This window comes from Gymnoscopelus microlampas (genome assembly GCF_963454915.1).
Source record: "Gymnoscopelus microlampas genome assembly, chromosome: 5".
NCBI lineage: Eukaryota > Metazoa > Chordata > Actinopteri > Myctophiformes > Myctophidae > Gymnoscopelus > Gymnoscopelus microlampas.
Window position 1 is genome coordinate 49,980,338 of NC_139942.1, and position 22,414 is coordinate 50,002,751.

The following is a 22,414-nucleotide window of genomic DNA, read 5'->3' on the forward strand; positions in this document are numbered from 1 at the left end:
ACAAAGAAATAACGGAGCTACCAGGGGCTCGGTGTCCACAAAGAACGCCTTTTGAGCTGAGGAGTGCTTTGGATATCGCTCATACACAGCTTTGGATATCATGTCCATAGTGGATATCATGTCCATAGTGCTCATAAACAGCTTTGGATATCATGTCCATAGTGGATATCATGTAAATAGCGCTCATACACAGCTTTGGATATCATGTCCATAGTGGATATCATGTCCATAGCGCTCATACACAGCTTTGGATATCATGTCCATAGTGGATATCATGTCCATAGCGCTCATACACAGCTTTGGATATCATGTCCATAGCGCTCATAAACAGCTTTGGATATCATGTCCATAGTGGATATCATGTCCATAGCGCTCATACACAGCTTTGGATATCATGTCCATAGTGCTCATAATCTATCAACCACTGAGGTGCTCACTGCTCAAACGTCATCTGAGACAGTTTTATGCACAAAAAGCATAGCTATAAAACAACGGTAAACAAGGGCTTCTCATGGTTGCGATAACAATTCAAACGTTGGTAAATGACCGAGTTTGTCAGATAAGTTGTTCCGATACATGTATCGGAAAAGCTGCCGATACTGCCTAAAATGCTGGCATCGGTATTGGCGAGTATGCCAGTCTAGGCCATTCCCATACCACATCATTTTGTATTTTGAATGCTTCAGTTGATGTTGCACTACGGTTTTTATAGCTTTATATATTGTCATTTTATTTATTCCTAGATCAGTGGTTCTCAAACCACGTCCCGTACAACTACGCCCACCGCGTCGAAACACCAAAGAAAGAGGGAGTCCACACGGGGCTCCCTCTTTCTTTGGTGTTTCGACCAGGTGGGCGTGGTTAGGTCCTGAATGAAGCGTGCACTGCTGCGTCCCGTACAACCATGCCCACCTGGTCGAAACACTAAAGAAAGAGGGACTCCCGGAAGAGGGAGCAACACCAGCGCGTATTTACCATAGAATTGCATGGCTCTGTCAACTCAAAAAATGCGTTCTTTGTGGACACAGCCCCTAAGGGAAAGAGGGAGGTGGGGGGGGGGGGCTTCTCCCGTTGTAGGAAAAACAAAACACTATAGCAGGTAACGTTTGGCAACACTGCAACATCCTGAGTGTCAATTTAAAGCAGTGGTTCTCAAACATTCTTTTAATTTCAAGGACTGTTACACTCCTGAGAGAGGGTCAAATGGACCCTTCCGGGTCCCGGTCCATTTGGTTCCATTTATACCACTCTCAGAGTTAAACACCTGTTACACAAAATGTCCATTTGGAACCCCCTCAAGGAACACAGAGGGTCCTGCCTGGACCCTACTTTGAGAACCACTGATTTAAAGTGAAATGTCTCTTTGGTAGAGGTCTGGGTTGTGTAGTTTACCTTTGCAATGATGCAACTACAACATATCGGTGAGATAAACTTCAATAGCTGCTCCGTTTAAGTAGAAATTAATATTCTAAAATATATTATTTTCTCCTCATTGACAGGTCTCAAAGTCACTCTTTTAGCAGACAGACAAACACACAAAAAAGAGGATTCTGACATTGTATAATAATATTACAAAACCCCACGTTGTTTTAAAGGTCATTTTATACATTGTCAGAAGCCACTTGGAGAGAGCTGTTCCACCGTGCAATGCAAGTCCAAGGTGGCAAATACATTTGTATTATCACACCACTGGAACTTCTGCATCCCTACGCCGGGGAAAAGTAGCAGATCTACAAGCTCACAATGCGTATAGAAGATATTTGGAGTTACATCGTGGCAAGTTAACTTACAACCCAAACCTCTATCAAAGCGTTGTTCTGCTGTAACGCTGAGAGTGTAACAACTGACCCATTATGAAGGGCTTTACAGAACGGGGAGCGATTGACACGCCTCAGTAATGCATTTTCAATGACAGACGGAGGCGACTAGTTTGGATCTGAAGGGGCAACGCCATCCCGTGAAATTGTGGCGCTTGTTTCACTGCACACACCCTATAACCTGCGACAAGAGCCGGATTATTGTCAGTTTCTTTTTTTCCCCTCACGTGAGACGCAAGAACAAGGATTTGAATACAGCTGATGCGGGGCGTAGAATAGATCGCCGCCTGGCGTTTACTGGCAGAGCGATTGTGTGTGTGTGTGTGTTCACGAGGAGCACAGTGCGACCCCCCCGCTGATCCAAGTGAGAACGCCAAGCGTAGTGTGTGTGTGACGCTCTCCCGTCTGAAAAAAAACCTTTACACTGTCCTCGTTATAGATTGAGACTAATGCTTGTATAGTGAGTAGTGGTGGGAGAAAAGAAAACGTTCATTTCAGTGAACGAACGATTTCGTTCACGTTCACGGCAATGATCCGTTCAAATGATTCGTTCATGTCTAGTGAAAAACAACCGTCTGTCATGGGAACAGGCCGCCCTCCTCCCGTCCTGTGTACCGGGGGAGGTGACGGGGGGGACGGGGGGCATGAACGAAAGCGTGAACGTAACAGCTTCAGGAAGTGAACGGGTTCGTTCATGCCAAAGAACTAGTTCTTTTTGAACGAATCGATCGTGAACGACCCATCACTAATAGTGAGATAACATGTTGAGTGTGGTTGGTTGGTAACAGAGGGGGGAGGGGGTGGTGGGAGCTGTCAGTCGAGTCAGTACGAGGTGGGGGTGGTCTTCACCACCACTAGGTGGTCTTCACCAGGTCGTACACGTGGATGTGATAGTCATCGTCATATTTGATGTAGTACACGGTGGGCTTGGCGGGGACCTGGTAGATGACCAGGCCCGTCCTCTTCAGGCCGTTGTCGGTCACGTACTCCACCTGCTTCCCCACCAGGCTCTCCGTCTCCTCGCCCGGCTTCCTGTCCGCCGGGAGCAGGTGTTTGTTCTCTGGGGGAGGAGGGGAGCACACGGACACAGGTTTGTATGACTATACTTGTGAGGACATTGAAAATAGCTGAAAATGTAATCGCCGAAAAACAGAAAGATCTGAAAAGAAGAGCAATTTTCCAGCACCTAAGTATAAACCAGGCATAACTCCAGCACCAAACTTAACCTCTAAATGTTTAATCCTAATCCCAACATGAATCTTTCCTAATAGTAAACTTAAAAGAATAGTTCACCCAAAAAAATTATTTTGTCACATTCCTAAGCCAATAATTTCATGACCAGTGAACCAGTAGGCAGCGGTTCCGGTAGGAGACACAAAGGAGACTCTTTGTGTCTCCAACCGGAACCGCAGCCGGTCATCAAATTATTGGCTTAGGAATGTGACAAAAACATTCAAGACATCCATGAATTCAAGCCTCCATGGGGTGACTAATCAATAGGAAAAAAAGCCATTTTGGGGGTGAACTATCCGTTTAACTTTCAAATATTTAACCATAAAATAAAACAATTTATTGTTGGGGGGGGGGGGGTCCTCACAATGTCCATTTCTAAAATTCTGTGATACTTGCGGGGACAGGGTAAGGGTCCATTTGTGTACACTCTCAGATTTGCAGACCTCCTGTAAGGTTCCATGATGTTCCTATTTAACTATCAAGTCATTTAGCTGGGGACCGCCTGAATACCATCTCAAGGACCCCCTGGGGGTCCTCCCCAGGGACCTCACTTTGAAAACCGCAGACATCCCTATTCTGGGGTCAAACATTCAGTGAAAACAGCGCAGAACACGTTGTGGTTGTGAGCTCGTGGAGCAGCAAATTTTCGAGAGAGAGATTTTGTGGCGGACTTGGTATAGAACCCTGGGGGACTGCCAGGGTTTAACTTGTAAAGGCCCCCATTACAAAAATAGCTCATCTACAAGCTCACCAACGCGTCACATGACATCAACAACATGTTGTGAGCTATTTTGGATTTTCTTTGAAAATGTGAACAAAAAATGCCCAAAATAGGGACGCCAGGAAAGGGAGTAGGGAGATGAACCTTGACCTCAACCAGCCTGTTCCCCGTGTATCTGCAGCCTGGTCCAGATCATTCCCCTGCTGCTCAAGATCACAAGTTGAACCAAACAACTGAACCAACAGATTGTGTAAGCAGTGTTGCCATGTCCGCTTATCCCATTGAGACCTGAAGCCGATTCTACATGTCTCCTAAATCTCAACAGTTTTCTGAAAAACGTATGTTTCTATATCAGTGGTGCTCAATCTTTTTCATGTCAAGGTCAAAATTATATGTATTTGGCCGCCAACCCCCATCAAAATATTTTGTTCCAGGGACCCCCCAGAAGCAACGATTTGAGTTAAAAATGTTCGCTTTTAAAATATATATATATTCAAAGATTTGCACACATTTTCACGATTTTTCAAAAATAGCAGATCTACAAGCTCATAGCGTGGCACAGAGTGCCGCGCTATGAGCTTGTATATCTGCTATTTTTGAATAACCCAAAGTGTAAAATAATGCTTTTTTAGCTCAAATCTAAAAATGACACAGTTCCAGGTCTTAATGGGTTATTATAAGCAACTTTGGGCTTATTTTCCTGTAATGGTTTGCGTTTTTTGGGGCTTGTTTCTAAAGTGTGGTTGCTTATTTGGGCTTGCTTCCTCATTTTTTAAATAATTATCTATTAAACCAGTGGTTCTCAAATATTTCCATGCCACGGAACCCCAAATTAATATTAATATCTATTTGTCCCTATAACCCCCCATCTGAGCATGTTTTGTGGCAGGGAAGAATCTTCTAAATATTCCACATTTTAGGTCAAGATTCTTCTGGAAAATAGCAGATCTACAAGCTCACGATGCGACGCGTTGTGAGCTCGTGGATTGTCTATTTTCAAAACGCCATTGTATACAGTATATAGCTTTAAAGTGCTCATGTGGTCTTTATTTTGCTTTATGAATAGACTAAGGTCTATTCAAGGTCTTTTTTTTTGGCTCTCGTTTTGGAAAGCACTTTGGGTCAACTGCTGTTTTTAAATGTGCTATATACATACATTTGACTTGACTTGCCTATAGTCGCTTCTTTTTTCGGCTTGTTTTCCTAGACCTAGGTTGCTTATTACCGTCACATAATGTGGCAACACTGATTGTAAGTCATTGTGACATCTCCCTCACTGCTTCCACTGCTGTTCTGGGGGTCAGAGAATGTTCAGCACAAAATGTTCAGCACAGATCCATTCATTCATTACAGCAGGAGGTACAACAGCTGTACACTGGGAATGAAGCCAAATGACACGCTCACGACTGAAACATCTTGTCAGAGCCATAACGTCCTAATCTGTAGGTTTGTGAAACGGCAGCAACACACACACACACACACACACACACACACACACACACACACACACACACACACACACACACACACACACACACACACACACACACACACACACACACACACACACACACACACACACACACACACACACACAGTGTGTCCTTTAAACCAGTGGTTCTCAACCTGTGGGTCGGGATCCGCAGGGGGCTCCCCACACACATGATTTTGGGGTGGGGTTCCTCCTACAATTCCAGGGGCTTGTCAATTATAATCATGTTGTGGGGTTGCAGCCCTAAAAGGTTGAGAACCACTAAAGTACCCTAAACTATTAGCACATATGTGTATAAATACATGAATGATACATGCATTCCGTTGCTAGTTTTACCACTTCAAATACCCTTTCATCTAAAAATATGTTAAGTTAACTCTGAGAGTGTACAAATGGAACCAAAAGGACCCAGGGTCAGGGTCCTTTTGGTTCCATTTGTACACTCTCTGCGTTACAGACCCATAAGGGTCCATTTGGTTCCTAACTATCTCTCATTTAGCTGGGGACCCCCTGGAACTGCCTCAAGGACCCACTTTTGAGAACCACTGGTTTAGTTCCAACATAGTTACCCTGGCTGGTTGTTTAGTTCAAACATATTTAACCTGGCTGGTTGTTTAGTTCCAACATATTTACCCTGGCTGGTTGTTTAGTTCCAACATATTTACCCTGGCTGGTTGTTTAGTTCCAACATAGTTACCCTGGCTGGTTGTTTAGTTCCAACATATTTACCCTGGCTGGTTGTTTAGTTCCAACATAGTTACCCTGGCTGGTTGTTTTGGGTATTGTTCCAACATAGTTACCCTGGCTGGTGGTTTAGTTCCAACATAGTTACCCTGGCTGGTTGTTTTGGGCATTGTTCCAACATAGTTACCCTGGCTGGTTGTTTTGGGTATTGTTCCAACATAGTTGCCCTGGCTGGTGGTTTTGGGTATCGTTCTAACATAGTATACCTGACTCCGGCGTACCTGACTCCGGCAGGACACGTAGGTCTCCGTCCTTGTAGTCGTCCCATAGCTGGTACATGTAGAGCACGGGGTCCTTCTCGTAGGTGATGTAGTACCAGTGGGTCATGACGGGCGCGCGGGACAGCACCATGCCCCGCCACTCGTTCTTCTCGCCGTCCTCCTTCTCGAACAGGTGCTCCACCGCCCGGCCCACCAGCTCCTCTGCCCCGGAGGGGATCTTGATCATCTTGTTTACTGTGGGAAGAGAGAGGGATCGTACTGCTTACTACCAGTGTTGATTTCGTTGACTAAAACTATGACAAAAAATGTCCGTCGACTACCTTTTTTCACTGACGAAAATGAAATAAAAAAACAAATAAAAACTAAGCTACGATGACTAAAACCATGACGAAATATATTGACAATTTCGTCGTCAAATAAAAGTTAGACTAAAATGTTATGAGGGATTAGTGGGGAAGAGATTAAAAGAGAGACTAAAAGACAAGTCATTTTATGTTTGGTTGGGTGTTGCGCTCTGAAAATAGCAGATCTACAAGCTCACAACACGTCGCAGCGTGAAGCGTTGTAAGCTTGTAGATCTGCTATTTTCAGCATGCAACCAAGTATAAGATCAGCCATTAAGACGCCATCAAGTCACCGACAAAATACATTTTAGTCGACCGAATCAACTGTAGATTTAGTCGACTATAATCTTATGATATTTAGTAGACTAAAACTAGACTAAAAACTAAAACATTTCAGATGACTAAAATATTACTAAAACTAAACTGGAATTTTATTCAAAAAACTAAATCAAAATATTTGCTGTCAAAATCAACAGTGCTTACTACTAGAAGACTACAAGAAGACAATTACGGTTTACTGTGGGAAGAGAGAACGTACTGCTTACTACAAGAAGACTAATTACTGTTTACTGGGTGACGGGGCTTTTTCAGTTGCAGCCCCCCCTCCCTTTGGAACCCACTCCCACCTCACTCACATCAAAGCCGTCCCCATCCTTGCCGTGTTCAAAGCCTCCCTCAAAACACACCTTTTCAGACTTGCTTTCCCCGCCTAACTCAAACCAAATTTCCCTTTCTGCTTCTTAAGCCTTAGCTTAATGTTTTTAACTTTTTTCCCCGGTCCTAATAAAGTTGTTTTGTAGTCTGATGTATTATTATTATTTTACTGTGGGAAGAGAGAACGTCCTGCTTACTACAAGATGACTACTAGAAGACTAATGACTGTTGGTGCGCACGGAAAGTAGACAATCATATCATTTGTTTTGTGGCGGGCGGGTGAGGACACTGTAACCTTGTGTTGTTGTTTTTCTCCCCAGGGATCAATAAAAAGGTATCCATCTATCCATCTATCTAGACTGGCTATTTTCGGTGTGTGCAACACCGGTGTGCAACCAAGTATAAATCTGGCTTACGCCGACATGATCAATTGCCATGTAGGCATTTTATCACACGGTATAAGGTAAACACATGCATCAAACGCAGAGAAACAGTGTAGTGCAATGGTTCTCAAAATTGGGGTCCGGGGACCCCCCCAGGGGTCCTTGGAGGGGTTCCCCAGCAAAAGTGGTTACATTGGCTATTTAAAAATAGCAGATCTACAAGCTTGTACCTCTTCTATTTTTGAAAAATCTTAAAAGTGCTTGAACATGTTTTGAATAATTTTGAGATTTTTGAACACAAATCTTCTCCTCTGGGGGTCCCTGGCACAAAAGATTTTCAGATGGGTGCCAAATTCATATCAATTTCCGGGTCCTTGGCACAACAAAGTTTGAGAACCACTGGTGTAGTAGCCTTGGAAACCCATGCCTTTTTTTTGGGCGGTGCAACCGCCCCTATATGTGAGGTTTGGACATCGACACCCATTGCACCCCCCAACCCTGCGCTGTGATTGGCCACCATTGTACCCGCCTAACCCTGCACCGTGATTGGCCACCATGACTCTAGGCGGGGACATAGATTGGTGAAGCAATAGGAAGCAGCGCTGGTACCGAGTGCAAGGCTTTCGATCCGCCCTTCAAGACCTTCGATAGGGCTGGCTCCTCCAGTCTACTGGTTTAGTGCCTCAGTAATAGGATCACAGGTAATCCAAGGAGGATACTAGGTAAGCAATGAGCCTGTAGCATCCGTCTAAATCAAATTATTATATATAAATGACATTTTTAACATTGTGGTGCAGGAAAACAAGCCTGAGTAACAAATACATGAACACAAATGAGCTATTGAACTTTTCTCATCGTCCAACTCAACAGACTAAATAAAAAGCCTACTATATATATATACTGTATAACTATATACACACACATACTGTATATCATATATTATGCTGGTGTAATATGTTCTGCTGTTAAAGGACGACTTCACCCATTTTCAACCTGCCTTCATATAATAGGTCCTCACTAATGCTCATGATCAAATGGTACCATTTTTTCCCTACTCACTCTGTGTCTCAGAGGAAGGCTGTGGACAGTTCAGAAACCCGTCTACCAGTGACATAATCGATGGGGAATCCAAGCTAATAGAAACTGCAGGCTTTCTATTCATGGAAAGTTGCAATGCAATAATAGAAGCCATTGTTCTCACGTTAATGAAAATCTAAATAAAAAAATTGAAATCTTGCTGGGGAAAAAAAATCTGCCTAATTATGATGTCACTGGTAGATGGGTTTCTGAACTGTCCACAGCCCTCCTACGAGACACAGACCGAGTAGAGAAAAATGGTACCATTTTATCATGAGTATTAGTGAGGACCAATTATATGAAGAAAGGTTGAAAATGGGTGAAGTCGTCCTTTAACGCTCCAATAAAATAGGCAAGAAATATTTTCTTTGAGTACATTGTAAAAGCAAAATTTGCAAAAGAAACCAGACAAATAACATCAGATAATTAATCTCCACTAATTACCAACACTAGCTTCCAAGACTCCCATGTTTGTTGGGCCCTCTCTAGCTTTGACCCAATGCCAACATCATCTGTTAAAAGTCATTATGAATGGCTGTTTTATTTGTCCTCTGTTACAGTCATTATAAATGGATTTGTGTCCTTTTGTTTTCCTTATTGCACTACTACACAGTATTGGACAACTGGGTGTTGTGCAGCAGATGTACCGGAGCAGATCAACTGCAGCAGATGGAGGTGTTTGCTAACTGGGAGGAGATGCACACACACCCCCTCCATGCACACACACAGACCATGCTGTAGAAATGTGGATCTGTGTTGATTTCGTCGACTAAAACTATGACGAAAAAAGGTTCGTCGACTACTTTTTTTCACTGGCGCTGCGACACGTTAACCAAGTGTAAAATCCGGCATTACGACGGCATCAAGGCCCGCCAAAATACATTTTAGTCGACTAAATCAACTGTAGATATAGTCTACTATAATCTTATATTTAGTCTACTAAAACTTTTCAGATGACTGAAATATGACTAAAACTAAATGGAATTTTCTTCAAAAGACTATGACTAAAACTAAATAAAACATTTGCTGTCAAAATCAAGACTGATGTGGATCACTGGCTTCTCTCAAAACAGACCTAAAAGTCCATCTATCAGGAGACCAAAAGGGGAGGTAAACCATAGTAAGGAGGTGACATTCACTGCTGACACGTTTCCCTTTTCTCCGTTGTACATATAGTATTTTATATTTGTTGACGATATGTATTATTGTGTTATTTCTATGCTATGTTGATGAATTGAATACATACTGTAGAGCCACAATGGAAACAAGTTCCCAGGCCTTTTTTGTGTTATCCTTTTAGCCTTAAATTAAGACCTGGAACGCATCTGTGTCACTTAAAGATTTGGCTATTCAAAAATAGCAGCGAGTGCCGCGCTATGAGCTTGTAGATCTGCTATTTTTCAAAAATCCTGGAAAAATATTTTTCAGATTGTTTTTTCAAATAACTGTTAGGATTTAGAAAACATTTTTAAGAATCGCCGCCTAAGGTCTTAATGGGTTAATGTCTGAATGTACCATGTGCTGTTTACACTGACTAAAGTATTCAATCAATCAATCAATGCTTGTGGACAATTTTGTCGGTGAGAAACTTCATTGCAAGTTATGATTATATGGGTTTGCAAGTATGGAATAGAGTTGTTCCAATACAGATACCAGTATCAGGGAAAAGCTGCCGATACTGCCTAAAATACAGGTATCGGTTATCGGCGAGTATGCCAGTCTATGCCATTACGATAACACATCATCTACCACATGATGATATAACATTTACTGTAATCAATTATTTTGTATGCTTCAGTTGATGCTGCACTTCTGAAACTTTTCGAATTTCAAGGATCCCCATAACTCTGAAGAGTTACAGACCTGTAAGGGTTAGAGTTCTCAACGGGCCTGAAAATCAAGGCCCGACCCTAACTGGGCCGGCCTGAACAATTACCATAATTTTAGGCCCGAAAAACGGAAAAGGTGTCATCATGTGCTTAATGCCCTTAAAGTCAGTTGAACTGAGCAGATTGGACCTTCCGTTCCAGAGATGACGGCCAAAACATCTTGAAAACTGCCACTTTCATGTTTCACTTTCGATGTGTTGGCCATTTTTTCATCTCCTGCCTCCTGTGATGTTGTGTGAACATTCAGCAACGTAGGGGTGTGTGTGTGTGTGTGTGTGTGTGTGCGTGCGCACGCGTATGCACTCGCGCACACACACGCGAGTCATCATGATTTGTGTGCATGGGGATCTCATCTTAAACAAGCTTAGTGCTTAATGAGTCTCCCAGTTTAGTGGACCTTGTATTGTGAATTTGTACTGATGTTCTCATGTCTTACTAAATAAAGTACATCAATCAATCAGTCAAAGCCCAACTGGCCATTCCGAACTAGATAGATCAGTTGCACTGAGTAAAACGCCATCTGATAAGTTTATCCGAGTTGTAAAACTTGATATGAAAGTGATATACATAGAATACTGCCCTGGCACCCGGGGTCAGTTACAGAGAGCACCCACCATTATCACATACTGCGGCCGTGTAGCTAATAAGCTTTAAATAAATAACCTGTAACCTCCTCTTAAATTACAAGACATCCAGAGATGGCTCAGCCCCATCTGACTAGTGAACACAGCAGCCATTTTGCCTGCTGTGTTCAGTGGATGAAGCCTTTTGCACAAACATGAATTTCACTCACTTCTGTAACCCATTAAATCCGGGAACGCATCTGTGTCATTTTAGATTTTTGGCTATAACCATTAATTTATACTTTGCTTTTTTTTTAGCATATACAAGGCACAGAGTGCCGCACTATGGGTTTGTAAATCTGCATTTTTTTGGAAGAATCTTGAAAATTTGTGCAAATCTTTGCAAATATATATATTTCTAAAGGGAACATTTGTAACTCAAATCTTCGGGGGGGTCCCTGGAACTTAATATTTTGATCTGGGGGTCGGTGGGCCAAATACATATAAGTTTGGGGGTCCTTGACAATTATGACAAAGTTTGAGAACCACTGATATAGCAACATACGTTTTTCAGAAACCTTGAAGACATTTGTAGATGCGTTCCTGAATTGAATGGGTTAAAAGGATGGTTTGGTTGGGTGTTGAAAATGAAGGGACTGGGACAACGGTGAACTCATTACATGGAAGTGTCCTCAATCTACCCAACAGCATGGGTGGGGTGGGTAACAACCCATTACTGACAAGTGACCATCATACTATTTCAGTATGACAGTGAATTGTGTAGGTTTTTTCATTATTCATATTAAATATTAAATATACAACAACAATATACAAAAAGATACATATTTCTGGGACGCTCTGAGAAATATAAATATACATACATTGTAGCAAATAGGAAAACAAACAGTAAAAAACAACAACGAACTGGATCAAGAACTCTCCAGAGTAATGCAGGAGGGGACAATACTTTCTACAATCTTTTTCAATACCATTACCTGCCGTGGTCAGCACGTCATCAACACAGGTGTGCGCTCCCTCCTCTGTGTTTTTTCCTGCATATACGGCTTATTAGCCAGAGGGATCCTTTACCTGTAAAAAAAACGTGATGTATCGGGAAGCATCTCCTCGTCGACACGACCAACTCACCGACTTTCTCCGTCAGCACCTGCAGGTTGGACACGCGGTCGTCCTGGAACAGCTCGATGCCGTAGACGCAGTCGAAGCCGTCGTACTTGACCATGTAGAGGTTCTTGTTGACGCTGAGGCGCTCCAGCACCGTGCCCTTCCACTTGGTCAGGCTGCCCTTCTCCCGCCAGTTGTGCTGGATCCTCAGGCCCAGCAGGTTGTCGGGGTCCGGCGTCATGGTGGCGGAGGACGACGACGACGAGCTTTCGCTCAGCTCCCCACAGCTACGCTTCCTGTGGAGAGGACAGAGTACAGACACATGGTTCACCTAGTTAACCCATTCAATCCGGGAACGCATCTGTGTCACTTTAGATGTCTTTGGCTAATCAAAAATAGCAGATATACAAGCTCATATGAGCTGGTAGATCTGCTATTTTTGAAAGATCGTGAAAATGTGTGTATATCTTTGAATATATATACGTTTTTAACTCAAATCTTTGCTTCTGGGGGTCCCTGGAACTAAATATTTTGAGATGGGGGGGGGGGGGGGGGTCCGCGGACAAATGCATATCATTGGGTGGTCCTTGACATGGAAAAAGTTTGAGAACCACTGATATTATAGCAACATTTTTAACTGTTAGGATTTAGAAGACAGAAGCAATGATTTGAGTTAAAAATGTTCGCTTTAAAAAACATATAGGCCTATATTCAAAGATAAATAACAGATGCTTTCCCACGTTCCCAGATGCTTTCTCCTTAATGGGCTAACTACAGTGTGCACTCTTCACATCAAACAGAATCAGGTGCCAGTCAATCTCTTGATAGCAATTTGACTTATTGATTTAAAAAACAAGCTCACAGATTCGTTTAGACTTTTGCTCGTCTCAAATCGATTTGGAGATGTTACAGTGTGAGAGCAGCTGAGGAGTAGAATACAGAACATAATATATGGGATGGGTATTGGTAACAGAAAAAGCATGGGATCGAATAAATACTAAACATGGGAAACTGCAGATTGCCTTTTTCAAACCCTCATTGCACATCTTCCCTAAGAGCGTGGCCCAGGAGGAATATGGCAAAGAAAATAGGACTGTATATATATATAATTGCTGCCTCCTCGTCAAATGGCAATATGTAACCGTGGCTTTATCCATTTGGGTTAATTTGAATTAATTTCCATTGCAATGCAGTGCACTGCTGCCTACCAGCCAGGCCTCCAGTTCCTGTCCTATCCCTCCCAGCTGATTCCTCTCGAGAATAATTAAGTGTTCTCTGCAGACAATCAAGTGTCCCAGAGCAAGTGTGTGCGTCCATTCCGTTTCCCTGGTGGACAAGTACACAGTAAGGTCTAGGGATGGGCTCATAGACTGTATACACAAATCCACGGAGCACTGCCCTGCGCGCAGCCATTGCTGCGGTGTCAACGCTCCGCGGACGCGACACCGCAGCAATGGCCGCCTACAGGCAGCTACAGGCAGCACGTCTGTGGATTTGTCTATAAAAGAGATGGACAAAGCCAGACCGCTGGTTTCAACAGACCGAAAATCAAGCCGATTGTTCAGGAATTTGAAATCCGCCATCTCTAATATAAGCCCAAAAGCACGTCGGGAACAGGAACCGGAAAACAATCCCCAAAGAATGCTATTGGTTGGGTGGCTTGTCAATCAAGAGCGGGGGCGGGGAATGAAGGCTATTGGTTGTGTAACTTGTCAATCAAATCATCCCACCCCTCTTAGAGAATAGCCTACTTTATCGTCAATTTTAGAATAAATGGGACCATAATTTAGCAAAACGCATATCATGATGATTGAAAAGAGACTTTAAACTAGCGACTGGAAGCATATAGAATGTATGACAATTTTTATTAAGGTAAGAAAATCTAGTCTAAAGTTTGTCAAAAAAACATCCGCTTGCGTTAAAATAAATCCTTTCTGACACCTGCTGGGGTAAAACAGCGAAACTACTACTTATTCATATGAACTGTCTCTTCCGTATTGGAGTCAATGTAACAATCTCAAGCTGGCCCCTTGGATGGGCTCCATGCACAGCAGCCATATTGGAAAGAAATTGGGCCCTCTTCCTTAACATGATGACGATTCTAATGAAGGCTCTGTTCCACTTAGTGTAGCACAGTGGTTGTCAAACTTCCCCCATAACTCTCTGAGGAGGCCCCTTTTCCATCAAAAGAACTTTGGTTCTAGAACCACGAACCAGTGGCGTTCTAGATTCTTGGAACCGTGGTGCTTTCTAGCGAACAGGCTAGGGAGTTCAGTTGGTGGCGCTAATGTACCTAAACACCAAATATTGAAAAGAAGAAGGGTACGTCATACACTGAGGGCGTTGCACAACACAAACGGTAAACAGTATCCATAAGTTTTCCCGTGTGAATGTGACAGCTTAAACGTTTTACACAAGTCAGTTTTTTTTTACATACATTTAAGTACATTTAAGTTTAAATTTGGATTTCATTAGGATGGCGGATCATTTAGATCACCTGCGAGCGTTCGTGCCGTTATTGCAGATGGCATTATTTATGTTTACATATCGCAACAGTGTCTTCCGTCTTCCAACCTACTGATTATTGTCGACACGCCCACGTATGTCGTCACAGTTCACAAGGTGAACCACCGATTTTGTGTTTCCTGTTCCCGAAAGAACTTTTAGAGTTCGGTACCAACTCATTTTCAGTGGAAACACTCGGAACTGGTTCAAAATTAGGCGAGAAGAAAAAAAACAACCGGTTCAACCCCGGTGGAAAAGGGGCTTCAGAGTGTACAAATGGAACCTAATGGACCCAAAAGGGTCCATTTGGTGTCACTTTGAGACCCTTAACAGAGTGTTTCCAGTGAGCCACCATTGCACAATAACAGCACCCTGACTCTGTTTGACCAGAATGGAACACAATTGAGTATCATTGGTAACACTTGTGAAGGAAGTAAGGAAGAGGCCCAATTTCCAATATGTCTGCTGCTGTGCATAGAGCCAATTCACCTGTTTCCAAGGCTGTGTGTTTTCCACTTCCTGTCGACTTCATTGGATATCATTGGTCATCTGACCAGCTTCATTGGATTTCATTGGATCAAATCAACAGGAAGTGGAAAACACACAGCCTAGGAAACAGATGAATGGAAAACCGAAGTCTGACGTAATTTACACATCCTACCTGGTTCGCGGTTTTCCACCCCCGTTCTGAATTCCCATAGACGTCTTTAATATCGCGTCAAATAAGAACTGTGTTCCAAAAATAAACAAATGACCCCGGCGGTTTGACTCTTATGGATATGAACCATCAACTGACGGTGAGAAAACGATAAAATTAGTTCGATTTTCGCCAGAAACAGACTGTATCAAATATGAGTGACTGACTATCATAAAGGATACAGAACCTCCTCCCTGGCAATATCGCTGAGACAGTTTGTTTATTTTTGGACCACAATTCTTATATGAGACGATTCTAAGATGACCCAATGTTATTCTCCATAGAGAAATTACCTTACGAACCAGGGGATGAACGAGTGACGTCAGGACTTCTGTACTCTATTTGAACTATAACATGACGTCATGTGTAGAGAGGATACATTTAAAAGCAGAATTATTTTGATGCCTACCTGCCCCGTTTCTTTGACATGTTTCCATAAATTCACACAAGCCTATAATGGGACACAGAAGGAGAAGGTTACATGGTGGTGTTGGTTATTATGTGGCTGGTTGAAACCAAGGCATTTATTCATGATTACAGTTAAAGCAACATAAATCAAAACTGTTATAATAATAGTGTATTATCAAGCAAACAGAGAATCTACCTCCTGTCGGGTTTATTTCTGCACCAACAGCTCAGTCAAAAGTAGTGTTGGAACAGAACTAATCTATTCTTAAAGAATAAACTGAAAATAGCAGATCGACAATTATAAAACAGGGCTGAAGTGGTTAATCAGCCTAATCAATTAAGTAGATTATATTATACAACATCAACTAGATTGTTTCACATTGATTTGTGTGTGTGTGTGTGTGTGTGTGTGTGTGTGTGTGTGTGTGTGTGTGTGTGTGTGTGTGTGTGTGTGTGTGTGTGTGTGCTATTGATTAATTAAATTAATTGAAAGTAATCAATACAATAATCACTAAGATCATACATAATTGAAAGTAATCATCAGAATAATCTGCAAAAATAGCATAATCTTCATAATAATAAAAATAGCATAATCTGAAAAAATAGCATTTTATATGCATATATATATATATATATATATATATATATATATATATACACACATATATATATATACATATATACATATATACACACACACACACACACACACACACACACACACACACACACACACACACACACACACACACACACACAAAATGCTATTGGTTAATTCAATTAATTGAAAGTAATCAATACAATAATCACTAAGATCATACATAATTGAAAGTAATCAACAGAATAATCACCAAGAACATAAAATCCAATTATTATTTAAAGTAATCAATACAATAAACACTAAGAAGATCATCGATAGTTGCTTGTTGTAGCCTAATAAGTCATGTTAAATGATCCCATACAGACAGTTATAGTTTACATTACCTAACAACCGGATGTAAACAACATTAACATAACAGTACATTGTGGCCTATAATGATGTCCTCCTCTAGTTCAGTTCACTTCAGTTCAAACCCACTAGAGCCAGAGGATCCGTTTCACTGCTAAACAAAACAAACAAGCTGCCATGTCGAGTCCAACAAAAGTTACTCTTTAAACGTAAATAAGAAGAGCCACTGATACAAATGTAGCCATTTAACGGTTAACAGGCCATTAAATGGCCTGTTAACCGTTAAATAGCTTCATTTATATCAGTGGTTACATTGTAATAAGTATAGCTAAAGGCTACAGATACAGAACGTGTTCCTCAGACAAGATCCGTTGGAATGCGTTAGTTTAAAAGGACGATCCGATCTATTGATCAACCAGATAATTGATTACTAAACACGTTTTATAATCAATACAGCTGCGATGGATCGCTGTGTGTTTTTTTTTCTTCTTTACACAAGAAGCCCAAACACAAAAGAAACACGCATCGCCATGTAAACGCCTCACACACACACACACACATTAGCCTCCATGCTGGACTTTTAAATGATTTATAACGACCCTCACGGTGTATACAAGCCCTATGTTAAATGTCTCTCTAATGTTTACACAGACGGTATGGATGATGGTTCATGATCAGGCCTACCTTTAACCTGCTCAACAATATTCACATCTGTTTGTCTTTTTGCTAAAGCAGAGCCCGCTTCGCTTCTTTACAAGGAAACAATCGTCATCTGGAGAACTACAAGTACCAGGGGGCTGCGTTCGCCCCGCTCGCAAAGGAGTCTGGGATTTGTAGTCCATCCCTCCTAGGAGGATTAGGTAACTCTGACTCCGAGGTCTATTTTTGACCGGCTCAACCCACCCGATACAGTTATGTGGGTGCATTTGTTTGTTTGTTTGTTTGTTTGTTTGTTTGTTTTTTGTTTTTTGACACATGTGTTAGCGTTTTAATAAATAACTAGGCCCGCTTCCAATTTTAAGTTTCTGAAGGAATAAAACTACATTTCCCATCAACCCATGCCATCTACATTAAAGAATCCTTGAAATTATATTCCCAGAAAAAGAAACTTTCTATTCCTGGATTTGTTGGCCTGTAGCCCAATTGTTATTCATTCATTCATTACAACATTATTCCAATCTTTAATGACTTGGCTAGAAAATCAAAAGTATGTACCTGTTTTTCAAACCTTTTCATGTCTATGTTATGTGCTATGTTAACTACATTTTGCTGGGGACCCCCTGGAACCCCCCCCCCCCCCCCCCCCCCCAAGGACCCCCTCACGTTGAGAACCGCTGTTCTAAAGGTCACCATTACGCATGAATTTGATACAATTGTTAATTAATATAAACCCATTATTCATGGGGTGGCTGGTGTGGAATCATCAGAAAATGTTTCACGTCTATCACATGTAATTCTGATTCAACAGAACTGAACATTTAATGTGATGTTTGTCAGGTTCAATCCGGCTGAGTCATGCCAAAGACTATAACATGGTACCCAATGCCTCGCTGCTTGGCACTCAGCATCAAGGCCAAGGGTTGGGTTTGGGGTAGGCTAAGTCCATGACCCTGTGACATAGCCTACACCACCCCCCTCATGTCCACGGGGTGGTGTAGTACTTTTACATCAAGCTGCCTCACACACTATAATAACAGGAGATATGCTCCTGACCTATTGACCACATGGCTCGAAATGAGTCGGAAACCATTAGTTCCCAAGGCTAGAGAGAGAGATAGGGAGAGGGAGAGGGAGAGAGAGAGAGAGAGAGAGAGAGAGGGAGAGAGGGAGAGAGAGAGAGGGAAAGAGGGAAAGAGAGAGAGAGAGAGTCTCTCGTTGTACATTTCATATTGCATCTATCAGTGGTGTAAAGTAATAAGTACATTTCCTCAAGTACTGTACTTGAGTACAATTTTGAGGTATTTATTTTTACTTTACTGGAGTATTTCCAGTTTTCAGTACTTTTACTTCTATTCCATTACATCTCAGAGGCAATTATTGTACTTTTACTTCACTAAAATTATTTGAAAACTTTAGTTACTAGTTACTTTATAGATTTTTGATTATTATTACAAAACACACATTAACCACTTCAACCCTATATATACATTTCGGCCATTTGAAAATAGCCGATCTACAAGCTCACAATTTTACATTTTGATACCAATACTTTTGTACTTTTACAATACTTAAGTACATTTTGAAGTATTTCTACATTGCAGTATTAATACTTTTACTTAAGTAAAAGTATTGCCAAAACTGGCATCTATCCTACAAACCAAGACTTGCTTGATGCTGTGAGTGATTTTATATGGGATATGTAAAATCAACTAGAAAAACAATAAGCAGAAATGTGATCTCAGACAGAGGTTCAATCGTTGAAATGCAATTGATTCTCTGTCTGAGTGCGTGCACAGACACACATTTCTTTTTTATTAAACTAATGTTTTCCATTTTTAAATGTCCTGGGAAATAAATATCCTGATCTTCACCACAAGGTGTCACACTAAACATGCCGTGTTGGATATGAGTGTCCAGTTTTGCTCATTAAAGGTTGACAGGCCTCAGTGGATGGATTGACTGACCACATTATGACACAGCACCCTTGGGGGTGCATGTCTGACAAGTTTTCACTTGGCTGGGCTCCCCTCTGAGCTCCTCTGAGCTCTGAGTCAGACACGATTTACTGTATGACTCAACTTTATCATTCCCCTTACTCCTTTACTTTCTCATATCAGCCGTCCATGCACTCAAAGACCTCATTAACCACTTGAACCCCAGGCTCCCCAGCATCCCTATACCGGTGCTGGAGGGTGGGGGGGGGGGGGGGGTGTTTGCCAAAAATAGCAAATGTGGATCGGCTATTTTTAGTGCATAAATTTGGTGTGGACACAGAGGTCCAAGCTACAGTTGTAAGTCGGGTCTGTTTTTACTACGAATGGAGTGTTCAAACTGTGGTGAATTCTCTGGAAAAATAACAGTCACAGATGATTATATTACGTATTGCCTGTAGGTTTGTTTGTCCAGTCTGTGTGGGATCAACGGTGACATGATAACCCCAGCACATCGAAGCTGTGCTGAAAATAGCTGATCTACAAGCTCACAGTGCCGTCACATTGAGACACGTTGTGAGATTGTAGAGTGGCTATTTTCAGTGCTGGACACCATCAGTGTTATCCAGGCTTAAAAGCACTTCACCCATTTCAACCTATAACTTAATTGGTTCTCTCACTAATGCTCATTTTAAGATGACACTATTTCTGTCTCCTTGGTCTGTGTCTCAGAGGAGTGTTGTGGACAGTTCAGAAACCTGCCTATACCAGTGCCATTGCCGTATAGGCAGGTTTGGTCATTTCAAACAAGACTTTTCTTTTATTCAAGAACCGTGGCTTCTATTTCAGCATGCTAACTCCCCAAGAAGAGCAAAGGCTTTAGTTAGCTTGGAATCTCCATGATGTCACTGGTAGGTGGGCAGGTTTCTGAACTGTCCACAAGCAGCCCACCAATGAGACCACCAGAGTGAGCAGACAGAAATGGTGCCATCTTATGGTGCTGTAAAGTATCTAAGTACATTTACTCAAGTACTGTACTTAAGTACAATTCTGAGGTATTTTTTACTGTACTGGAATATTTCCAATATTCAATACTATTACTTCTACTCCACTGCACCTCAGAGGAAAATATTGTACTTTTACTCCACTACAATTATTTGAAAACTTTAGTTACTAGTTACTTTGCAGATATAAATTATTCTATTATGAAACATACATTAACCACTTTAGCCCTATTTTATACATAGGCTATTTGAAAACAGCCGATCTACGCGACACGTTGTGAGCTTGTAGATCTGCTATTTTCAAACATTTTAGTACTTTCACTTTTGGTACTTTAAGCATATTTTGATGCCAATACTTTTGTACTTTTACTCAAGTAACATTTTGAACACAGGCATTTTACTTGTAACAGAGTGTCTTCTTATAATGAGCATTGAGGACCAATGAGGCTGAAAATGGGCCGACGTGGTCCTTTAAGGCTGACAAGCCTCTGAGAAAGTGAGAGGAATGTGTAATCGTTTAGTGTTTTATGGACACAACGGTGTACAGTAAAACTCTCCAAGGTTGACCGTTCTCGTCCTTGCGGCTTGCTGCTGTTGTCACTCACATCAGCAACAGAGGGATGCCCGCTATAGCAGGGGTCTTCAACGTTTTCAGCCCAAGGACCCCCTAGCTGAGAGAGAGATGAAGCAGGGACCCCCTAGCTGAGAGAGAGATGAAGCAGGGACCCCTTAGCTGAGAGAGAGATGAAGCAGGGACCCCTTAGCTGAGAGAGAGATGAAGCAGGGACCCCCTAGCTGAGAGAGAGATGAAGCAGGGACCCCTTAGCTGAGAGAGAGATGAAGCAGGGACCCCTTAGCTGAGAGAGAGATGAAGCAGGGACCCCCTAGCTGAGAGAGAGATGAAGCAGGGACCCCCTAGCTGAGAGAGAGATGAAGCAGGGACCCCTTAGCTGAGAGAGAGATGAAGCAGGGACCCCTTAGCTGAGAGAGAGATGAAGCAGGGACCCTACCACTATATATTGTAAATAATTGTGTTTTAGATCAGTGGTTCTCAACCTTTTCAGGCTGCGACCCCCAAAAATAATCATATTTGAACTGGGGGGACCCCCCACCCAGACAAGCACTAAGTCTTGGAATTGTATAGGAGTTGAGGCATTACATTTAGTTTGACTAAATGTGGCGACCCCCCACATGTTGAGAACCCCTGTTTTAGATGAAACTTTTTTTGTTTACTTGGTCTGCCCTTTTTCCCTCTACACATATACCTCTTTGCCAAAAATAGCCGATCTACAAGCTCACAACGCCTCGCAGCGCGAGGCGTTGTGAGCTTGTAGATCTGCTATTTTTGGCTAAAGTTCTCCTCAGAAAAAGGGACGCAAGGGTTCAAGTGGTTATGGTAAAAAAAGAATAATCAAATCACACAGAGATTTGGCGGACCCCCTGTAGTAACTCTGAGGACCCCCTGTTGAAGACCCCTACGCTATAGAGAACAGCCTTGTCTCTCTGCCTCTTCCCATGCCAGCTTACTGTAATGGGGGGGGGGGGGGGGGGTTTGTGTTGACATACAGTGAAACTCCACCGAGGTCACTGAGGCAAAATGATGTAAGACCAGAGAGCCATGCCAGTTCCTGCTCTTATCAGCACAGATAATAGAGGCCACAGCTGAGTCACTACACAACAGAAAATAAACGGGCCTGGAATCTAGGCTTTTTAAACCAGTGGTTATCAAAGTGGGGTCCGAGAACCCCCAGGGGTCCTTGTTGGGGGGGGGGGGGGGGGGGTTCCAGGGGGTCCCCAGAAAAAGTAGCTAACATAGCATCACAATAATTTTAACCACTTTAACCTTTTAATACGTTGGCTATTTTTCAAGAAATCTTGAACATTAGTGAACATTTTTAACACAAATCTTTGCTCCTGGGGGTCCCTGGCACAACATATCAATTTGGGGGTCCTTGACGTGAAAAAGTTTGAGAACCACAGGGTTAAACTGTATCGTCCTC

At 42.2% G+C, this 22,414-nt stretch overlaps 1 protein-coding gene across 4 annotated transcripts; it reads right to left on the reverse strand.

The window, feature by feature from the left end:
• Positions 1-872: 872 nt before the first annotated feature.
• On the reverse strand, positions 873-17,586 carry LOC311045779 (spindlin-1-like). Of its 4 annotated transcripts, none has more exons than XM_084057831.1 (6): positions 17,504-17,563; positions 16,067-16,147; positions 15,872-15,913; positions 12,285-12,556; positions 6,214-6,462; positions 873-2,877 (listed from the first exon to the last, which is right to left on the reverse strand). In XM_084057831.1, the coding sequence occupies exons 3-6, from the start codon at positions 15,889-15,891 to the stop codon at positions 2,672-2,674; spliced, it is 747 nt and encodes a 248-aa protein (XP_083913957.1). In that variant the 5' UTR covers positions 15,892-15,913; positions 16,067-16,147; positions 17,504-17,563; the 3' UTR covers positions 873-2,671. The 4 variants fall into 4 exon arrangements, with proteins under 4 accessions (XP_083913957.1, XP_083913958.1, XP_083913959.1 ...); XM_084057832.1 differs by lacking the exon at positions 17,504-17,563 and adding an exon at positions 16,855-17,366; XM_084057833.1 differs by lacking the exon at positions 16,067-16,147 and having other exon boundaries at positions 6,229-6,462; positions 17,504-17,586.
• Between the last annotated feature and the right edge of the window lie 4,828 nt (positions 17,587-22,414).